The 17,643-nt window shown below is 47.8% G+C and overlaps 9 protein-coding genes across 9 annotated transcripts; 4 read left to right on the forward strand and 5 right to left on the reverse strand.

The window, feature by feature from the left end:
• The first annotated feature begins 235 nt into the window (after positions 1 to 235).
• Positions 236 to 1,146, forward strand: BU24DRAFT_180603 (uncharacterized protein). The gene is made up of 2 exons (XM_033521614.1): positions 236 to 429; positions 483 to 1,146. The coding sequence occupies exon 2, from the start codon at positions 494 to 496 to the stop codon at positions 1,016 to 1,018; it is 525 nt and encodes a 174-aa protein (XP_033383911.1). The 5' UTR covers positions 236 to 429; positions 483 to 493; the 3' UTR covers positions 1,019 to 1,146.
• A 1,205-nt stretch (positions 1,147 to 2,351) lies between these two features.
• On the forward strand, positions 2,352 to 5,004 carry BU24DRAFT_480328 (uncharacterized protein; the record flags this gene model as incomplete). Its single annotated transcript, XM_033533123.1, has 2 exons — positions 2,352 to 2,775; positions 2,831 to 5,004. The coding sequence occupies 2 exons, from the start codon at positions 2,352 to 2,354 to the stop codon at positions 5,002 to 5,004; spliced, it is 2,598 nt and encodes an 865-aa protein (XP_033383912.1).
• A 319-nt stretch (positions 5,005 to 5,323) lies between these two features.
• On the reverse strand, positions 5,324 to 6,437 carry BU24DRAFT_491799 (aldehyde reductase; the record flags this gene model as incomplete). Its single annotated transcript, XM_033533846.1, has 2 exons — positions 5,324 to 6,116; positions 6,179 to 6,437. 2 exons carry the CDS (start codon positions 6,435 to 6,437, stop codon positions 5,350 to 5,352), a joined length of 1,026 nt encoding a protein of 341 aa, XP_033383913.1. The 3' UTR covers positions 5,324 to 5,349.
• Positions 6,438 to 6,946: 509 nt separating this feature from the next.
• BU24DRAFT_346327 (D-hydantoinase) lies at positions 6,947 to 8,481 on the reverse strand (the record flags this gene model as incomplete). The annotated part of the gene is made up of 2 exons (XM_033523482.1): positions 6,947 to 8,254; positions 8,308 to 8,481. 2 exons carry the CDS (start codon positions 8,479 to 8,481, stop codon positions 6,947 to 6,949), a joined length of 1,482 nt encoding a protein of 493 aa, XP_033383914.1.
• A 357-nt stretch (positions 8,482 to 8,838) lies between these two features.
• BU24DRAFT_421867 (uncharacterized protein) lies at positions 8,839 to 9,768 on the forward strand. The gene has a single exon (XM_033527831.1). The coding sequence runs from the start codon at positions 9,133 to 9,135 to the stop codon at positions 9,649 to 9,651; it is 519 nt and encodes a 172-aa protein (XP_033383915.1). The 5' UTR covers positions 8,839 to 9,132; the 3' UTR covers positions 9,652 to 9,768.
• Positions 9,769 to 9,913: 145 nt separating this feature from the next.
• BU24DRAFT_180704 (uncharacterized protein) lies at positions 9,914 to 10,717 on the reverse strand. The gene has a single exon (XM_033521617.1). The coding sequence runs from the start codon at positions 10,611 to 10,613 to the stop codon at positions 10,176 to 10,178; it is 438 nt and encodes a 145-aa protein (XP_033383916.1). The 5' UTR covers positions 10,614 to 10,717; the 3' UTR covers positions 9,914 to 10,175.
• Positions 10,718 to 12,207: 1,490 nt separating this feature from the next.
• BU24DRAFT_180719 (uncharacterized protein) lies at positions 12,208 to 12,943 on the reverse strand. The gene has a single exon (XM_033521618.1). It carries the CDS (start codon positions 12,794 to 12,796, stop codon positions 12,398 to 12,400), a length of 399 nt encoding a protein of 132 aa, XP_033383917.1. The 5' UTR covers positions 12,797 to 12,943; the 3' UTR covers positions 12,208 to 12,397.
• Positions 12,944 to 15,158: 2,215 nt separating this feature from the next.
• Positions 15,159 to 15,869, reverse strand: BU24DRAFT_180765 (uncharacterized protein). The gene is made up of 2 exons (XM_033521619.1): positions 15,413 to 15,869; positions 15,159 to 15,354 (listed from the first exon to the last, which is right to left on the reverse strand). The coding sequence occupies exons 1-2, from the start codon at positions 15,725 to 15,727 to the stop codon at positions 15,343 to 15,345; spliced, it is 327 nt and encodes a 108-aa protein (XP_033383918.1). The 5' UTR covers positions 15,728 to 15,869; the 3' UTR covers positions 15,159 to 15,342.
• Positions 15,780 to 17,268, forward strand: BU24DRAFT_421871 (uncharacterized protein). Its single transcript, XM_033527832.1, has 2 exons — positions 15,780 to 16,531; positions 16,593 to 17,268. Exons 1-2 carry the CDS (start codon positions 16,129 to 16,131, stop codon positions 17,078 to 17,080), a joined length of 891 nt encoding a protein of 296 aa, XP_033383919.1. The 5' UTR covers positions 15,780 to 16,128; the 3' UTR covers positions 17,081 to 17,268.
• Positions 17,269 to 17,643: the final 375 nt, after the last annotated feature.

Here is a 17,643-nt window from a genome sequence, read left to right on the forward strand (position 1 = left end):
CAAGCGAGCAAGAAATAGCCCCGTGGTCATTCAAACAAGCCTGGCAGCCTCGACCACATCACATCTACAAAGTAATAGCGTCATCGTCATACCTTCCAATAATCCCTGCACGGCACTTTATCTTGCGCACTTCACCTGCACTTCGATCCAACTCCCAGCGTCACAATAAAATCTCATTCAACCCTGCGCTCTACAATAAGACTATTGTTGTCAACTCTGTTTGAACAAACAACGCTATTGTTCTATTCTCCAGTCGACAAACTATTTTATCACACCCACCGAACACCGCCGTCTTTCTCCAACTTACTTTCTCTCCTCCACCGACCACCACGATTATACCCATTTCCACTTCGCGTCCCTAAAACGGCAACCCGAACCTATAATCACCAGCACCAGCACCAGCTTTCTCAACGCTTCCCAACTCCCAACGTACGCAATCCGCGCAACATCTACAAGAGAACCCCATAGACTAACAATGGTAGTTCCTTTCGTCATGAGGTTCCTTGGTGGTAAGCTCCTCGGCTCTATGAGAGGGGAGAAAGAAGGCATTAAGAATGAAGCACGAGCATCTGTAACCCCAACCCTCATTTTGCGCATCTTCATTCGCCTCATCCAGTTCGCACTCGGTGTCGCCGTCATCGGTCTCTACGCACAGGATCTAGACCGCGCCCGTAGAGCGGGCAAATACATCGATGCCAAGTGGGCATACGCCGTCGCGATCGGAACCTGGAGCGCCCTTTTCGCCATCGTCCTCGCCATTGTTAAGCAATGGTTCTTCTGCGCTATTGATCACCTCACTTGGTTCTTCTACCTCGTTCTCTTCGGCATCTTCGGGAAGATGTACATCAGCGAGGATCCCGAGGGCAACAAGGGCATCATCCGCATGAAGAACGCGGTCTGGGTCGACCTCGCCAACATGCTTCTCTGGATGTTCACTGCCGCTTGGGGCACCTTCACGTTCCTCAAGGCTCACAAGGCACGAACCCAACACACCAGCCGTGCCCCCTCCCACGTCTAAACCCAAGCACCGAGCCATCCCAACTCATATCTCCCTGTCTACTCGCAAAGCACTTGTGACGATTTCTTTGCGCTGACAGGAACATATGCAGTGCGTACTCTGTTTCGGCGATAACGATGGCATCGAGTGTAGCGTAAAAATCTCCCGACAGAAGAAGAGTACGACGAAACCTTCGGAAACAACGACCATATTTTCCAGCTCCCGCCCCTCTCTTTTCTTTCTTTTTCCATCGGCTTCTAGCGATCTACTAGACAAATGATTTGCATAATACCCAATGGCCCCCCAAGTCTCTCCATATCAATACCCACATTTTCCCCGGTGCTGCACAACGTCCTACACATTGAGTTCGCCTCGATGGAAAGTCTCTGCATTTGTATTACACTAACGACCCAATATTATTCTTTTTATCAAATCTGCTGTATCTGGCTTTCTTTGATGTTATTGTTCTGTGATCTTGTGTGCGCCTGAAGCCTTTGTTCATTGTGATGTCTTTGTCAGCTCAAGTGTCCAAGCGTGGTCGGTGTCTGCGTGAGAAATAATGAACCCTGAGTTTGGGAGAGGTATTATTCTTCGCTGTCACTTCTAGTACTACAAGCTTCCTCACATCGTCCAGGCCACGCACCTCTGCCACTGAGTCCAGCTCGGACTCTTTTCGCTGGCACTCAAGATTAGACTTGATAAGGAGGAGATGGACGCGCATGTTACGGTTGCGAATATCAGGTTGCTCAGTGGGAATTCTAAGGATTGGCATTGTCAGTTGCTGGGTAGGAGGTTCAATGGTCCTGAAATTTTGGCTCACGATTCTGCCGCGGGGAGAAGTAACGACAAATGCAAAGATGGCCGCGCTTCTCCGTGCTTTGGGAGATCTTGATCCAACGTACGGACTGGTTATAGAGAAAAGATTGTATTCAATATACCTAGGAGAAGACTTTTATTCTTGGGATAGAGTCATATGTCAGTGACTGGTTCGTCTCTTAGTTCTATCGGAATCTCGCATTTCTATGTTTGTGTAACTCAATCCTTGATTGGGTGACACAAAGCAATCATCTCAGCGTAGACGCGTCGCCTATAGAAATGTTTTCTCCCATTTATTCACTGCTGCCTGAAAAGAATTCCTACAATCCCTTGGATGCTGCCCCGCACTGCGAAAGTCATATATCAACTACTTCCAGGTCTGTCGTTGAAATTACGATCCTAGTCACACACGTTGCAAAGAGGCTTTTCTTTTTGTCTGAAAACTTTCATGAACAACTACTGCCTTGTAAGTAGCGTGAAGCAATTTTCCCCGCATAGCTTCTACTACTAATGTACTTCCAGGGTTTCTGCTCTCACAATGAGTGAAAGTTTCGACTGGAGCTCCTCCGGCTTAGACTGGACACATTTCCACTCTCTTGCGAATCTCCTCTCACTCCGGAATGGCGGACAGGCCGAACCGGCTTCATTATCTAGCGTAGCGCTTGAAGAGGATTGGACTTACAGTGACAATGAAGACGAATATGCGCCCAGCATGGGAGGCACTGACGTTGCTCGATTCCTATCAGGTTCAGGGCACGAGAAGTTGAAAAAGAAGCTCCTTGACTGTTTGGCGGAGTTTGCAGCGAATAAGAAAGGAGGAACGGGAGTTGCCTGCTCCGTATTGGAGGAGGCTGAAGATAATGTCGCTATCTGGATTGCTCGCAATGATGGCTTTTCAGAAATTGACCAGCCTGTGTTTGATAGAATTGGGGAGCTTTTGGGGGCGCTATCTGTTGATGAAGGTACGTTCTGCGTTAAGGTCATTGAGATCCGTAAATTAAGTTAAGCTATCTCCAGGTGACCAACCTAAAACGTTGCTGTGGGAAGAGATTATCTCGTATCATCGGAACCGGATTTCAAAAGACCACGTTCCTGCACTGAGGGCAAGTTTCAAAGCATATGGGGCCACTTGCACTCAGAACGATACCATGGCACTTGATGCAGCCCTGTCTTGCCTGCGAGGCATTCTCTTCGATCACACTCCCAACAATGATCATGTCCATGACAGGCACGCAAAACTTGCTATCGCATGCTACGATTTGCGCCAGACGAGAAACATTGAAAAGATACTCCACAGCTCTCCCAGTGCAACGTCGAAGTCAAAGAAGTTGTGGTTCACCATCTGTTCGTTTGCCCGTCTCAGAGTTGCATTCCAGACTTTCAAGGACATCGCTCTTGCACTCCCAAGTTTCGCACAAGTCTCAGTCATCTTGGTTCCACGTCCGGTCGTGCCTTCACATATGTCTCGATGCCCGCTGAGTTTGAGCCAAACCTTTGGTCTTCTCCAGTTGACTCTGAATCCTGCTACGACAAAAGCTGTCTTATGTCAGAAATGGACGGTCGAGAGGGCGGAACATGAATTCACTGAACGACAAAATCAGTGCCCCAACATCCATTGCGAGGTGCAAATGCTGATGTTCCTGAACTCCAGGGCGTCATCTGCGTCCAACCCGTTTCCATACATTGGGTGTAGTAAGCTCAGCTGCTTCATGTATCATAACTTCCTACAGTCGTACGGGCGGTTCACGACAAGAGGGTGCCATGGCCGCCTTTTCAGGCCATGGACCATGCCGATTGTCAATCAACTCCTGCCTGGCCGGGCAGATAGGACGGCCAAGGCACTCGTGTCGGTACAAATCGAGGTCCAGAACCAACTAACGGCATCAGTTGAAAACTATCTTCCGTTGGAGAGAACCTCGGTCGTTGGCAAAAACAGTGACTTCAGCGTTCGACAGGAGCAAGACTCAAGTGAAGACTTGGGGATTGGACGCCTCAGGATCAAGACAGAACTCAACAGAGTTGCAGCAATGTTCAAAGGGTTAGTCACCTTCATTATCCTCGGCCTTTTTAACTTGGTCTTTCCGAAATCGTTCGCGCTGAAAATCAACAGGCAAATAGAGAAAATACATGGATCCGTCACGCAGCCATATTCGAAGCCGGAAGGCATTGAGCTGAAACACAGCTGTGCCATATGTGACAAACCGACAACGAGAAGGTGCAGTCTTTGCAATCGGGACTTTTTTTGCAGCGATGCCTGCCAGCAGAAAAGATTTGATAGACATCTGTTCACGTGCTCAGAACGACCACTGACCACCGCCGACTATCTGTGGAAATCACTGGCGGAGGATCGCATGCCTCCGGAGGACGAAGTTCTCGAGGACTTTGGGTTTGACGCACTTGTTGGAATCGATAAAACTTATCTCTTGGGTCTCTACCGTGGCCTTTTCCTCTCCGAGCAGGTCTCACCGGAAGATGTACACAAATGGCGTACTGCAGAAATCTTGACTGAAAAGATCAAAGAGTTCTATTTCAATATTCCGGAACAATTCCGCGGAGGATACTTTCCCTGGTTTCTAAAAAACTCTAATATTCTTGAACACCCAACGACCAAAGAGGAAGCAAAACAAAAGCTAAAAACAATCCTCTACGACCAGGCTATATCTTACCTGGATAGTGAAGATTACAACACGGAGCCAAAGGATCTTAGACCAGAAGCAAAGAGAGATAGTTATATCATATTAGCACAGGCAGTCTACCATTGCATTCCCAATGAGATAGAAAGAAATTGGTACACGTTCGGGTTCGTAACCTGCCGTGGACAGGGTGAGGAAAGTATTTTGGTGGAGATTTACCGGCTTCTACTCGCAAAAAGCGACGATAGTGCCTTCTTCAAGTTTAATAAACGCCCAAGCGGTACCGCTCCGCTCGCTACATTCACGGAGTTCTGGAAAGCGTATGAAGCCGGAACACTCATCAAACTCATGGATTTGAAAGGCTTGAGAGAACGACGATCCAGACTTCCATTCTTAGAAGAGTTCTTGTCCTCGGGTCCACATGGCCCCCGCCCATCCGTGTGGGACCTCAAGTGGTTTCTCAGATCAGAAATCCGGTTGATTACACCCCGTCGCCTACAGTCCTCATTGACTACGGATTCACACACTGCCACACATCTGAAGAAAAGTGCACACTGATCGAAATTTACACCACGCTTCTCAAGTTCGCAAATCCACTCGAACTACATGGAGCATGCGTAAGCGGGCAGCTCTTTCAGTTCGCAAGTGGTTACCTGCCGATGGAGGAGCAGTGGAGGCGGCTAATGGGGAATCTTTATCCTTTGGACTTGACCGAAAGCTGAGAACAGAGATAGGCCAATATCTTGAGGCTGAATCAATGGCACTGCCGTCCTTGCTGTCAGGATTTCCGACATCTCTTTGCGGATTTCCAAACCAATCGTGGTCATGACGTTAAGGCCCAATACTTCTGATCTGCACGCAAAATTGTATCAGGTAGATTTATTTTGAAAGTATATCATCGATTTAGATCAAGTCTTTCGCATTTGCCTTCACACTTTCTTCTAGACTAGTATAGCCATGTCCATATGCCTCTTGCAATAAAGCCTCAATGCGATCTGCCTCGGCGTTAACACATCCATTCTTTCCGTCGTCCTCAATATAGTCAAACTTCCTATTAGGATAGGCTTTCCTCAAAATTCCGGCAATCTCACTTATTGGCGCCGATCCCGCCAACCCTAACAGTCTCGTGCCGCTCAAATCAGGATGTAAAAGCGCAATTACATGCAACTTTGCGTCGTCCTGCACGTTTATGAAGTGCTCTGGGGCGCGCTTGTTCATAGCGGCGTAGTTCCTTTCCCATAGATTCTTCACCCAGGCGGCGGATGTTGGATACCCTTGCTGCTCGGGTCGGAGGATTGGGCCGATATTCGCGTTCGGATTGATGCAATTGATGGTGATCTCGGAACCGTGGTGTTCCTTCCATTTCGCCAGAGCTCGCTCTGTGTGAACTTTGGAGGCGGCATACACGGTAGCGCCGCCTGCTTTCTCGCCCTGCTCTTCCACCTTTCGAACGGCCTCTTCGTTGAACGTAGTTTCATTGACGATGTAGTCCACATTAGGCTTCGGCTGTGTGACTGCGAACGAGCTGCTCGTGTAAACAAATCTTTTCAAGCCTGCACTGTTCGATGATTTCACGGCGTTAAGTGCCATGTTAACCGAGAGCGAGATGGCGATGCTCGGGTCTCGCGAACCAGTCATATCGTGAGCGACATGTATGAAGCCCGCAGCACCTATTCCTTGTCAGTATCGTTCCGTTGTCATTGTTCTAGAGGGTATCTCGTGTAGTACACACCTTTCACGACCTCGTCAAAAGCGTTGGAAGCTGTCATGTCAGGTATGGAAACCAATTCAAATTTGTCTGCACCATACTTTTGTGTAAAGAAGTCTTCCACCCATGAGCTCCTTTGTGAATCTCGAGTTGTGCCGCGAACTTGGTATCCGGCAGCAAGAACTTGATCGGCGACGTGAGATCCGATAAAGCCAGTGCAACCAGTGACAACGATCAAGCTACCACAGGGAATGGCGGGGCTCTCGATTTTAAGGCTAGACATGATGAAGACAGTCGTATCTAAATTCTACACAAGTAGCAAAGACGTACTATATTGATATTGGGAACTTGCTCTGTTGGAGCTTTTATAATAATCGATTGAAGAAGTTAGTCAGCATTTATGGCTTAACACCGAAGCTACTGACGTAGCGCCTGCTCTAATATCCGCAATAACCTTGCTAGAGCTAAGTACAGGCTAATGAATCAATGTGTTTAAAAGTTGACCATGATACCGATGTTGCACTATGATCCACGTGCTCTTCGTCAGAAGCCACTGCTCTAGAAACGTTCTGAAATCATGAAGACGGTAATTGAGCTGCTACCACTGCCACTCGCAAGCAAGAGGGAGTTTTGTTGGGGAGGCGTGATGACCGAGAATATAACCATTTTATGTAGAGAAAATGTCGCTTCCAACAGTTTCTTGGGCCTTTTTGTGAGTCATAACCCAAATTTGATGCATTGTAGTGCGTATAGTCGATGCATGAATATGCACCTGTGGTATTATATTGGCATCTATAACGGTATCTCCCACTCCCCAGCATATCGCGGCCCAGCCAACATGCTCGGTCCCCTCTTTACGAACCTTCCGTATCCTTTCTCTCCCAACAGACCTTTCCCATCTTTATCCCAGACAACCTTGCCCCTTAACAAGGTATACCTCGGCCATTGCTTCATCGTCCGGCCCTCAAAAGCCGTGTAATCCACGTCGTGATGCAACAAATCGTTCGTCAGGGCGAAATCCTGCATCTTACCCGGTGGATACCATATATTGATATCAGCATCACTCTCTCCTTCAATTAGTGCACCTTTCTTCGGCCATAGTCCGTATAACTTCGCTGGGTTGGCGCTGGTGACTTCAACAAATTTCTTCACATCAAGGCGGTCCGCACCCAGCGCCAGGGAAAGTCGAGTCTCTATACCTGCGATACCATTGGGGATATACTTAAAGTGCCCCTGAGGATATTCATCAGTGATGCAAGTCTTCTTTCCCGTAACATTATCATCGAACCGGAACGGACAATGATCCGATGACAGGATAGTGAAAGTCCCATTCGCGATCCCGTCCCAAATTACATCGCAGTCCGCCTCACTTTCCCTCGGTGGCGGGCTACAAACGCATTTCGCACCCTCGAAGCCTGGCTGATCAAGGTCCTTCTTCGTCAGAAATAGATACTGCGGGCATGTCTCTGCATAGATTGGTATTCCACGGTCCTGTGCTTCCTTGATATGTTTGGCCGCTGCCGGAGTCGAAACGTGCACGATCAGAATAGGGGAATCGATGAATTCACTGAGGCTGATTGCGCGGTATGTCGCTTCAATCTCGGCCATGGGTGGGTGACTTGTGCCGTGGTATTTTGGTGCGAAGAGCTTACGCTTCTCGAGCTGTGCGGTCATCCAGTCGATTACTTGACCGTTTTCGGCATGGACCATGGTCGTAATTTGGTTCCTTCTTGCTTCGAGCAGGACGTCGAGGATCTGGCTGTCGTTGAGCTGTAAGGCCTCGTAGGTCATGTAGATCTTGAGTGACGAGATTCCCTCATCTCGAAGTGTCTTGAACTCAGATAGCGCTCGTTCTGATGGATTGCCAACGAGCAGGTGGAACGAGTAGTCTATGTAACAATTGTCCTTTGCTTTTTCGTGAGTGGCCTTGAGGGTGTCGAGCAGGGTGTCTTCCGATTTCTTCTGCGGTGCAAATGTTACCATGGTCGTTGTGCCGCCGCATACGGCCGATCGACTTCCAGTCTCATAAGTATCCGCCGTCGAACCCATACCGAAGAGTGGTGGTTCTTGCAGATGCACATGCGCATCTACTCCACCAGGCTATATTTATGTTAGAGTGCGATCGAGTTCGGAAATCCGAAAAAGGCACATACCATAACGTAGCCACCTTCGGCATCGATTGTTCTTGTGGCAGAAGCATCTTTCAATTGTCCTCGGGGGACTACCTTTATGATTTTTTCACCCTTGATTGCAACATCGTACTCTCCAAGCTCAGTATCGGTCACCACCACTCCATTTACAATGATGACATCATACTCTGCGCCCATTGTTTTCCCTAGACCTTTCCAGCTCGATTGAATAGACTATGCAACAATAACGACAGTACTGTTCTTTACCGTGAAGTAGAATTAAGCAGATAAAAAGCCGAATTGCCAATGACACATAGCCCATTTATACATCCTCACTTATCTCGCGCTCTCGTATTGTCATTGGAGCGAGCTATACCCAGATTGTTAGTTGCTATCATTGGCCTCGACCCCTCATTTGCTCCCCGCCATTACAAGTTACCAAACGAGCTTGCTAGCTCCATCGCGCTTATCTCCACGCGACGATATCCGACATCGATGTATCATTATTAGCAATACTTTTGATCGTATTTTCAAATCCCATGTTTTTCCATGGCTAATGTTTGTCGTCATTTAATACGAATTTTCAGGGGCACCTTCATCTGGCTTCCACTTATCATCTCGTCGTGTTTCCTCAAGTAGAGACATCCCGAGGCAAGAGTAAGAGCTATACATCATCTCCACAAGGCTACAGCATTTCGAATCCTTCAAAAAAGCTTTACGGATTAGCACCCACGACGGTCAGCAGTAGCCGGTTATTAGGCCACCTCACCTCACCTCACACCACAGTCCTTCACTCATATACCTCATCCATCATTCACACATCCAAGTCTCCGAATAGAAATTAGCACAATGGCTTCGTCCTTAACGGCAATACCAAACTTTACTGTCCGCCCAGCAAAACTAGCATCATCAGACTTCGATCTCTTTGTCTCTTTCCGCGACTCCCAACTCTCGTGGCTCTCGACCGTGGGCAGCGGCGGCCAATGGGGCTCACAGCCGATCCGGAATACTGACTCCTCCGTCTCTGAACGCACTTCAGCATGGGTAACTCGCAGCGAGGCAAACTCGCCATGGGGTCCGGACTGGTGTCGCGCGTTTATCGCTGAGGTGGACTCTACGCCCGTCGCGGGACTGGTGCTGGATTCGAAAGCGCCAGCGTACGTTCGGGACGTGGTGCCCGAGCAAGATGATGCGGATCCATTTGTTTATCTTGCCTATCTCATGACGAATAGAGACGCAGGAGAAGAGAAGACCAAGGGAAGTGGTGCGGCGCTGATCAGATTTGCTAGAGAGACGGTGCGGGAGTTGGGGGTGGGCAGGATTTGTCTGGATTGTTGGAGAGGGAATGGTCGGAAATTAGTCCAGTGAGTTGATTTCTTGTTCTGTATCTTGAACGTAATTGAGAAAGGCTGTCTCTTTTCGGAGATGAAGATGCTGATAACGAGGAAACAGATATTACGAGAAGCAAGGTTTTGTTGTAGTTGGAGACTTTGCGGTTGAGGAGAAGGACGGGTGGCCCGGCTGTGTGCTAGAAATGAGGCCCTGAGGTCGTGGGCTTGTGCTGTCCGGAATTGACGTCGTTCAAAGAACAGAGGTCTACTCAACATAGCCTGGCTGTTTTAATATCGTAGAAGCAGCACTACACATACACAATTTCAAGTAGTGCAACGGAAGACATCCACGCAGTAAAACAAGATCCGGAAGGATTTGAAAGATGATATAAGAAGTCGCTTCAATTGAATGCCAAATCGAAATATCGGGTATCTGGAACTGCCAAAAAATATCCAATCAAATGCCAAACGCCAGACTTTGTCTTCCGAAAATGCGCCAAGCTCAGGAAGCCATTGCATCCCTTTTATGAACAGCAGAGATTCCGTTATATTTTCTTTCCATCATCTACCATACGGACTCGGAAGCCCAGCGGGTGGTTCACCAACCCTCTGCTCCTGCTGCCCTCGCAACTCGATCGGCGCACCGCGAGGGGTCACGGCCGGGCTCGGAAAACCACCGTTATTGGGTGACGAACCCATTTGATAGTAATGGTCGTTGTTTCCGGGCCTCAGAGCATCATAATTGTAGTTTCCTTGTGGTGCGCTGCCAGTGTTTCCGGATGTCTCTTTTGACGCATCCTCGAGGCTTTCTTTTCGCTGTCGCGCGCGCTTGAGGAAGAAGAGTGCTACGACGAGGACGAGCGCGAGTGCCACAAGGCCGCCTAGAACGATGCCGGCTAGTGCGCCTTTGGAGAGCCCTGATGACGAGGAAGAGGTGGAGGTCGGGGCGGATGAATGCGTTGGCGCGGTCGATGTGGATTGGGAGTGGGTGGTCGACATTGCTGCACTGTGTAGGTTGCGTGACAGTATGTACAATCCGGCTGTTGAAGATGTACTTTTGCGATGTGGATAGGAAGATTGGGAAGAAAAACACGTATACGTCAGACTCGAGTTTCTTGTCTCTCCTGTCGTGTTGCGAACCACATGTGAAACTCGCTTTCGCCCAACACCGTCAAATTATCCGCGCTGTAGAGGTACGGAGTACCTAATGCACAGCTTGGCTTTCGTAGGGAGATATCTATTAATGTCGCACAAGTTGCACGCCGCAGATCCTTCTTTTATCCAGTATTCGAAAGGACGGAGTCCTCGAGCAATGTTAGGATTATGGGCGAGAGATGGAATTCGGATTATTGTGAAATATGCTCCACTGGTGGCAATGTCTATGTGGGAAGCAAGAAGGATGAGGTGACAGAATGTTTCGTTTTCTTTCTTACAGGGGATACAGCTATTATCTATTTCACGTATGGTTGACCAGGCCAGGTCTCAACCAATTTTAATTTGATTAACCCTGGAGAAGATTTTCGAGGGAGCATCGGAGGCTGTGCTAGTATTGTGTTGCACGCCTCAGAAGTCAGGAGGTCGAAAAGCTACGGATCCCTACAACGCTAAGCCGTTCCCAGTCGGTCCTTGCCCCAATCGCGAGATGATCGGACAAGCATCCTGGCCGACTCGTCAGGCGAGCGAATCACAATCTGTTCCAGCGCGGGAATTCCATGCAACGGTTTCGGTCCTATTTTAAGATCGTGGATCGGATCAACCTACACACCTACGTGTTACGCGTCGCAATGAGCGTGCTGCTAGACTAGGTAATGGTGCAGTCAGTGTTGAAGCGGGTGGAAATGACTGAACCATTTTCTAGATTCCAAAAGTATTCCGTAAATTCCTATAACTATGCAGTAACATTCATTCAGTTCAGTCAGAATCCAGTGCTTCTACTCTCTTGAAGGGAGGCCGTTGTCAGTATGCATGACTGAATATTCATAACGCTGCAAACTTTCACCATGATTTGCCCAATTCGCTCGCAATACGAGATACATTATCGAAGTCGGTGGCTCAAAGACCTGCGTAGAGGAATCAGCTTTACGAGTGGCGCAAGCACTTGGTTGAATAACTTGATAATTGCCGAAAACAGGAGATGTAACATGATTGAAGTAGCGTTCAACATTGTGCATTTGCGGGTGAGTACACTGTTCGCATTTCAGCGTAATTTCACGCTTGTCTTTTTAGCTCTCTGTGGTTCTATTGATCGATTTCAAGTACATATCATGAGTTGTAAATACATCAATGGTGTCAAAATTGCAATGTCACCAGTAGTCAATCAAGTAATAAAGAAAACTTCGCACCAAATGCAATAGGATGTGGATAAACATGTACGTCAATCTCTCATCAAGAGGAAAAATCATTAATCAATTGTTGAAGTACCTTGTGGCGACTTTTGTTGCGACAATTCACCAGGATGCTAGTCTCACAAAGTGATTACAGATAGAGGAAATGAAAATATAGTTAACTATTATCATGTTCCATTTATCTCCATAGACGGTAGAACATTTCCAATTTTCGAAGTTCAAGGAATAGCCAAGTCAGTCTCGCAGAAAATCTGGGACCAACCCTTAAATGTCGACAGAACGTCCGAGCCTAAAATCATCGATGTTAGCCGCCAGTCTAAACAAAATCATCTTTCCCCCGTCTATGTATGTGGCTGGAGAAACTCACAAAGGTACGAGTCCGAAGTATCCGTATGGCAACGTCCCGCAACATTGCCATCCAAGTCCACAATAGCACCATCACGATCTCGGTAATACGCTATTCATCTCAGCAAATCGTTCATCTTGGACCAAAATCCCTCCTACGTTAAGTGGGGTGAACTCACTGTAGTGGCCATAATCATCGTCGTTCCATTCAACAACCGTTGGACTCACACTATCGGGATCATCGATAGTACCAGCAGCCGAACCGCAGTCCTCGCAGCGGACGCCATGCTTGTTGCCGCTCACATCGTCGCTTTCGGTCCTTTGTACAGCGTTATACACATCTTCACAGCTGGGTGGGCCAGCAAGGAAGAGGAAGCCGTCCGTGTCGGTACCCTCTTGGTTGAAGTGGATTTGTGAGGCGTAGAGGTAGAAGTCGGCGAGGGCGGGGGTAACAATGGCAGCTGTGGCTGCGAGGATGGAGAAGGCGCGCATTTTCTTTGTTCTTTTGAGACGAAGAGGCTGAAGGAGATGATGCGAATTGCTGCTGTTGTGATTTGAGTATGGGGGAAGTGGAGGTGTATTTATATGCTTTTTACAGCATATACTTCACCTCCTTGGGTTTAAGCTGAGTCGAACATTCCTGTACACCGAGTTCACGCATCTCCTGAAGGTGGTGTACTCTCCAGGAGTCCAATCCGGGTTAAAGATCAAAGAAGCTTTACGACAAGCTACACGACGTGTTTGGACTTATGCGATGGAACATGTCTTAAAAGTAGAACCTGGGGTATGGTACAGAGGGTTGGCACATCAGGCTGGCTCCCTGCTAGTATTTTATGCCCACAACGGTGCATTCGCGATATTTTAAGACTGTTTACTGGATACAGTACACTTCTAAATGAATGCGCCAGGTATAGAATATACATGAAGTTAGCAGGTGGCCAGCCCAATGTGCCAACCCGCCGTACCTTTCCAATCCTGCAGGATCATACCTAGGCCTAATCCACGTGGATTCCAAATGTATTTCAAGGATCTCCTACGTCATAGGTCATCGATTCTCCATAGTTTTTGACGATCGGGGAGTTTAAAGTAAGATCAAGGATTTAAAATGCCAAGGCCAGAGAACGTGGCATCAGCGGAAGCCGGCAATGAATCCTAGACATGCCTGGAGAGTAGACTGTCCTTCCAAGATTGATACAGTCAAAGCTTGTTACAATGACCTTGGTTATGGGTTGTTAGTGTCTTACCAGCACCATGTGAAGTATGTTGTAGAGCAGTTTCATTTTCGACCAAGATACTGGACGGACACAAGGCTATAATCCAGGCTGCACAGATCCAGTATCCCGCATTTATAGTGTTGAAACAAGGATTGTAGTAGAGAACAATTGGCTTGTACCATTGCCTCAAGAAACGATAGGCATGTTCATCCATACGCTGCTAACCCTTGCACTCGGCGTAATCGACTGCGATCCGGACTGTCCTATGGCCGAAAAGTGCTATAGGCAACGCAGCTGCAAGATTGATCGACAACGCCATCACCGTGTTCTCTCCGCCCATGCAAGAATCCCATAGTTGCAGAGAAGTGCCGGCTCACGGGAGATAGATGCCACGTGCTTGCATGATCCGATCAAAATCAGTGTCTTGACCAACACTTGACCGTATGGAGGAGCAATTGCGAATAGTAATACATTTTTGGCGGTGGGGAATTCCCATTGAGTTGTCGATATTGATATTTCTCATGATTTATGTGAGTTGATCGGGTATAGCGCATCCTTCGCTTGAGCAGAGGTCTGCCTAATATGGACTTGAAGGATGCGCTACGCTATTCAATTGTTCCTTGCACTGGCTCTTGCATGTAAGTCGTAGTGGTTCAATGCCAAGTATTTGGGGTCGAAATAAGCTACAAGGGAGTCCAGCCTAAGACAAGATGTACACAGTACACAGTCCATAGATTGTCAAGTCGGATTAGTAGCGAGGTTGTGGGTTAGACTTACGTGGTAGATTGAAATTCAAAGCCTCGTCAGGAAATGTTACTGGTGTTGAAATATTATGCAAAATTCAATCCCTACGAACCTGATGTCAGTTTTTGATATTGACTGAGCACTGTTCGACGTGGCTCTGGGAATAATTCGACTGATGTTGCTTGTCTCCACAGAAATGGGGCTGGTGCTCACCCGGATGGAACGGCTGCCCATGGGGTCTGTACTGCATTGTCATGGGATCGATCATGGGCCCATGCTTGAACTCCACATCTTCAATTGTTCCCCTTGCAGATGAGAGAATCACGGCCGTAAGCACACTGGAACTCAAATATCGGCTCAGTGATGCCTGTTAGTCTTTGACTGTAGCCTTTGAGCTTGTTAGCTCTCACCTCATCCTACAAAATTCCTGGTCAATTTAGGGAGGCCACTTGAGTAATATCAGTGTTCTGGCGTCCCAATGCGTTGAAGATCGAGATCTCGTTTCTCATTGTGGTTGTAGGGTCCTAGTTCAATGACGAGTCTGATTCCAATGACTACAGTAGTCCTGGCCTGGATTCCAAAGCCTCTCCAGAGGGTAAATGGTGCTTTCAGCTTTGTGTCAGTGAAATTCCGGCCAGGATTGCTTGACCTAATTGATCAATGCCCTGCAATCGCTGTCAAGATGTGCTTCCATGACTCCCAACTTGGATGATCATTACAACTACCGCTACATGAAATGCATTTCATATTAACTTGAAAAGGGTGAATTCTGCTGGATACAAGGGCTTTTCTAGACTGGTCCGACGAGGCCTACATCGTATGCTCAATGCACCACAATGGTTGATGTCCGTAACAGGCCTCCTTTGGGATTCCTGGATTCGTAGTTTGCGGGTTGGCAGATTCTCGCAACTCCCATTGTTACTGCATGAGATCTCCATTTCCAGACGAAAAAGAGCTTTTTAGCTAGAAAGAGAATTTTAGCTGAAAAGTGCTTTTAAGTCCCATCATCCTTCATCCAAGAATTGAGGATTAGGTATTTCTTTCCCAGGTTCATGCACATACGCCAAAAGTTCCAAGAAATCATGTATCATACTACATCAACGAATTAGTCTCCATGCTAGATTTTCCTCTAAGGATTGATGAAACATACCTCCCATTTTCCAATCCCTCTCCTAGCCTCTCCCGTCCGTGGTGGTGCCCTGCTCGCCATTTTCGGTTCATGTGTCTTCACGTACTCCTGGGCAAGGGCAGCGCATTCCTTCTTGTGCGTCTTGAAGTGGGCTTTTTGGCAGTCCCTGTTGCAATACGATACGCTATGGCACTTGAGACATTGCTTGAGCGAGTCTGGGGTCTTTTTGCATTGGGCACATGATGGCTGGACGACAGGTGCGGATGTTGATGAAGAGTCTTGAGATTCCACGGTGTTGGTATTTTCGGCCGACGTAGAGGAAGATGGTTCCGCCATGGTCGCTGAATCCAGTTGGGTAGTCGAACGTTGCTTTCAGTACAGAACGTCCAGGACCACGCGTGTCGAAAAGTTATACAAGTGAACCGCACGAGACTCCGTGACAATTTCGCGCGCAAAAGGCAGAAAAGAAAATCGCAATTTGCCTTCCGAAAGTCCGCGCCCCTCCCGCACTCGCCCCGCGATTCTCGCTTCTTCCCGAGACTTGAGTTTATCGATAGAGTCGAGCTATATTACGCGCCATTGTCGAATCTTTGACGCCTGAACAAAATCCTGCTAAAACTCGCATACTACGCCTCAACGTTGCAGGAGCCATCACAGTATTCAGGCGCCCATGCAGGTCGTCACTCCCCAAACGCCCTGAACCTTGCGAGCACCCGAACGATGCCGATTGAACTGTCATGAGCGCGCCTACTTCGGATACCCCACGGCAACACCAGCGCGTAAAGCGGAAACAAGTCCAAGCAGACGATGGCTGGACCGTGATAACGCATACTTCCACCTCGAAATCTTCTTCGAGGAGGAGCGCGGGGAAAAACCGCAATGCGCACAAAGTTCAGCACGCCCGCCCGACGCAGATTGTTGAGGGATTGACAGTACAAAAGCTGCAAGAGGAGTTGGATAGATTTACGAAACGCTGGGATGAGAGCGCATATGCTGAGAATCTCAAGAATATCCTGAGTAAGAGGGTCTGGAATATAGACAATGCTGTTTGCATTGGGATAGGAAGTCTCAGCATAGATTGGGAGAATCGATACCGTTCAATGTGGCAGCTCGTTTTCTTCATGTCAGTATTGAAAATCGGTACGTGTACTTGAGTGTTCGACGAATGTCCACGATTGAATACATGGCTGAATCGGAGTAGTCCTAAAGGATCGTAATAATGAAGACATAAAGCTTTATGCACAAGAACCAGCATTTACGTCCCTCGATACGGAATTCCTAGCCTCCCTGCCCCACCCCATCGTAGCGGTTACACAGTCGATCGAAGATTATATCTCTGGGAAATCCTTGGTGTTTGCGCCTTTCGTCGATTGGACCCTCCTTCTACCGGTTTTTCTCAAGGACAAAGATCCAGAGTTGTATGTGGGCAATGAGGTTCTCGATGACTACAAAATCTATGCTGGAAATCCAGAAAACGAGGCTGCCAGAGAAACCTGCGAAAAGATTGGAAGTGCATTTCTAGTGGATAGAGAAATGTCAAGGGTGAATGGATCAGGGAGTGACGCGTTTACGGATTCAGTACAAGGACTGGTCGTCTATTGGAGAAACCTTGAGTCTAGCAGTAAGACGGAGAAAGGCGTGGGAGTCGAAGAGTTGGTTCAGAAGATGGCAAAGAGCGCGATTCAATGAGAACAGTCTACGATAGGAGTCTGGATCACCGCGTCGAAATCCCCAATGGCGACTATAATCTTTCTAAGCAAGGAGCTTTCGATTGCGATGCTGCTGTGTATAAATGCCGCAAAAAACTAGAGAAATCACTTGGTAACGAATCCACCTTAGCTCATTAATCGCATCTAAACTCTGTCATTGCACCATGGGAGCATTAATTCCTTTCTTAACACAATTACTACCTCGACATGATGTAGTGCAATTGCCATCCCTCCAGACCCCCTACATGGGATAATACTTTATGAAAACACAACATCACGCCATCAGGAAAACACAGTTCCAACACCTTGCAAAATGTCCATTCCACCTCCAAACCCATACATATCATGAAAGTCTTTCATCCCGCACTTTTGAACATCATAGTTTCCACCACACTCACACTCATCCAGCGGTACACCAAACCCTAACCCCTTCTTGGCATCATCCTATATTCTCACCTCCAACCATTTTCCTACTAAAACATAAGCAGCCCGTATGATCACTAAATTCTCACGCTTATCTACGGCGCGAGCGATACTTGATGT

This window comes from Aaosphaeria arxii (genome assembly GCF_010015735.1).
Source record: "Aaosphaeria arxii CBS 175.79 unplaced genomic scaffold BU24scaffold_4, whole genome shotgun sequence".
Lineage (NCBI taxonomy): Eukaryota > Fungi > Ascomycota > Dothideomycetes > Pleosporales > Aaosphaeria > Aaosphaeria arxii.

Excerpts from the sequence above, each read along its gene's own strand:
- BU24DRAFT_180603 (XM_033521614.1), top strand. The coding sequence starts at position 494 with ATGAGGTTCCTTGGTGGTAAGCTCCTCGGCTCTATGAGAGGGGAGAAA.
- BU24DRAFT_421867 (XM_033527831.1), top strand. The coding sequence starts at position 9,133 with ATGGCTTCGTCCTTAACGGCAATACCAAACTTTACTGTCCGCCCAGCA.
- BU24DRAFT_180704 (XM_033521617.1), bottom strand. The coding sequence starts at position 10,613 with ATGTCGACCACCCACTCCCAATCCACATCGACCGCGCCAACGCATTCA.
- BU24DRAFT_180719 (XM_033521618.1), bottom strand. The coding sequence starts at position 12,796 with ATGCGCGCCTTCTCCATCCTCGCAGCCACAGCTGCCATTGTTACCCCC.
- BU24DRAFT_180765 (XM_033521619.1), bottom strand. The coding sequence starts at position 15,727 with ATGGCGGAACCATCTTCCTCTACGTCGGCCGAAAATACCAACACCGTG.
- BU24DRAFT_421871 (XM_033527832.1), top strand. The coding sequence starts at position 16,129 with ATGAGCGCGCCTACTTCGGATACCCCACGGCAACACCAGCGCGTAAAG. Across the intron at positions 16,532-16,592 it reads CATGTCAGTATTGAAAATCG|TCCTAAAGGATCGTAATAAT; the intron begins GTACGTGTACTT and ends GAATCGGAGTAG.